Genomic DNA, 2,720 nt, shown 5'->3' on the forward strand with positions numbered 1-2,720 from the left:
AGAACATTGGCTGGAAAGATTATACTGCTTACAGGTGGCATTTGATTCATAGACCTAAAACAGGATTAATAAAGTAAGAAATGTTTCTACACCTCTATATTTTCTACTAGAAAACTTCTGTCTCTGTTGATATAAGAGCTATGTTACCAGTTTCTTTTTTAGTACTGATAGCAATGATACTTGTGTTACAGTTTGTTCCAATATTTGGGGGACATTTTGTTATCTTTAGAATAAGTTATTTTCATTTTCAGATGTATTTAATTTAGGCTGGATGGTTCAATATTTACATCAGCTAAATATTCTTAAATTAAAGAAAAAATAAAATTCTTTCCCAATAGCTCTTCTGTAACAGGACCAAAAATTCCTGAGCAAAACTCAAAGCAAGATTAGAACATGATATTCCTCCCCAGACTCTGGAATTTGAATGAATGAAATTAATTAGAAACATCACAATTGCCACAGGGAAGTGGACCAACGGCCTGTCTGCTTTAGCATCCTGTCTCCCATAGTGTCTTATATGAGATACTGCAGAAGTAGCCTTGAGCACATCTGTAATGCACACAACAAGGAGCTATGGTATATGACGTTCCTTAGAGCCCAGCTGTTTATCTGGTATTCCAAAGAATGAACCTTAACTGTCCATGTAAATTTTATCTTCTACTGACTACTGTAACTGTAAAGGGCATTTTTCATGGGGCAGTCTAACGTTAACTCTTAAGGTCTTCTTTGTGCTTATGAGCCAGGGAGTTTCATCTGGCTGTGAAAGATCAAGGGTAGGCAAATTTGGATAGACTAAGTTATCTGTTTCTTGGAAAGAAAAGTATTTCTTTGTGCATCAAAGTATTACAGTGTAAAGCATTGACTGATAAAGTCAAAAGGAAATGAGTTTTTCATTCATGTTGCTATTACCTGTATCTTCTTTTGCAGAATCTACTTAGTGTCAGAGCACATTTCAACTGGTATCCCATTAGATTAATCTAGCATGACAAATTCTATGGGCATTAAGTTCCTTAATTCTTGGGAGTGTATTTATAGAAAATAAATAAATAAAATTATTTCACTAATGTAGTCATGAAACCATTTTATTTGTACAGAATTAGCGATTTAGTATTAACATGATTAGAGCTGTGCAATTTTTTTTGGTGAGATGAATAATTTCCCATGTGTTTTCAGTTCTTGAAATTTTGATAATTACGTTAAATAGTTACATGAATATAAAAACCTGTCGTTTTTGCTGTTCTTTTTACCATCCATTAAATACTACTTTCAGGGAGCAGTTTCATACTTGTCTTTGGGTACCTTTCAGAAAATAAAACACTTTAAGTGAGGGACATGCCGTTCTGTCTAAGTAGAAATCTGTCCCTAACCCTCAAGTTACAGAAAGTTGCTGAAGTGTTATCTTCATGTGAAGCCATCCTGCTTTGTATAACTGATGTATTATCAATTGAAGCAGAAATGTGATCCCTTTCTCCAGAGACTGCTCTAATTATCAGACTATAGAGTCACTTCTCATTTTGCCCAAAGGCTATTTTAAGAGACTGAATGCCTAAGAATCTTGACTGTCTCAGGGTCTCCCATGAGAAGTGGAGAATACAAGTTCAAGGAACTACAGTCTATCTGATAGAGAAGGAAAATGAAGCGATGTCTTTAGAGGTCCTTTTGCTTCATGGTGGATGCCTTAAACACTGCAGGGGAGGGGGGGCGGGGAAAGCCCAAAACCAGCCAAACAAAAAGTTCTCTTTCTTTTCCAATTTACTATTACTCTAGCTGTTTATGTCCAAATCCTTCCAGCTTTAATTAAGCTCTTAAAATGTCTGAAAATGAGATTCAGCAAGTCTTCAATTAATGTTTTGTTTGACTCTAAGAGGGGGATGATTCCAATTTCTGATGTTGGCTCTAGCACCCAAAGATAAATAAATCAGCCATTCACACAGCTGTAAAGATGACTTTGCTAAGTGATGTGGCAAGGACTTGTGCTAACCTCTGAGTTCACAGGGACAGGGGCTTATCGATGAAAGCTAGTACACGACAGTTCATTCCAGGAGACATGGCTGTTCTAAATAAAGAATTGGGAAATCTTTTGCAGATGTTGTGCATAAAATTACTTATGGAACAGCTCCACTGCTTCTGATTAATGTGTTATGGCTGACAGCCAGGTAGGTGTCAGATAGAGATGAGAAGTGATCCCTACAATGAAGTTGGGTTGTCTGGTGCCTTGTTAAAATTAATCCTGTTTCAGTTCTTGGGAAATGTTACCAGCCCTTAGCACTGGACATTGTATTATCCTCCTTAACTAATTTAAATTATGTTCTTCTTAACAGAGTTTTAGTGTATGAAGGGAAACAAGTCATGGTGGATTCTGGACCAATCTATGATACAACCTTTGCTGGTGGACGATTAGGTCTTTTTGTCTTCTCTCAAGAGATGGTCTATTTCTCTGACCTCAAATATGAATGCAGAGGTTAGTTACAGAAAATGTCTGGAAAATGCTGGATCCTTTGATAACCTGTGGAGCAAGTGTGAAATATGGAAATGAAAAGTATCTTCTAGATGCTGAAAGCAATCTGTAATATCATAGCATGGAGTAAACCTTAATTTGTTGAAATACTATGAATGGCCTTTGCCCCTATAGTAATCTCAATGTGAATAACAAAACCCAGATGTTTAATACTACCCACCTGGAAAAAATGAGATAGAAATCTCTGAGCAAGATATGTGCT

The 2,720-nt window shown here is 36.4% G+C and overlaps 1 protein-coding gene across 1 annotated transcript in view; it reads left to right on the plus strand.

Annotated features, from left to right (window-relative positions):
* The window catches only part of THBS2 (thrombospondin 2), a gene marked incomplete at its 3' end in the record, with an annotated part of 31,420 nt that extends 28,959 nt beyond the window's left edge, over nucleotides 1–2,461 (plus strand). The window contains exons 19-20 of the mRNA XM_029085105.1: nucleotides 3–73; nucleotides 2,322–2,461. Of these exons, the coding sequence (XP_028940938.1) occupies nucleotides 3–73; nucleotides 2,322–2,461 (211 nt within the window). The remainder of the gene's footprint in view (nucleotides 1–2; nucleotides 74–2,321) is intronic.
* Between the last annotated feature and the right edge of the window lie 259 nt (nucleotides 2,462–2,720).

This window comes from Antrostomus carolinensis, unplaced genomic scaffold, assembly GCF_000700745.2.
Source record: "Antrostomus carolinensis isolate BGI_N321 unplaced genomic scaffold, ASM70074v2 scaffold17215, whole genome shotgun sequence".
NCBI lineage: Eukaryota > Metazoa > Chordata > Aves > Caprimulgiformes > Caprimulgidae > Antrostomus > Antrostomus carolinensis.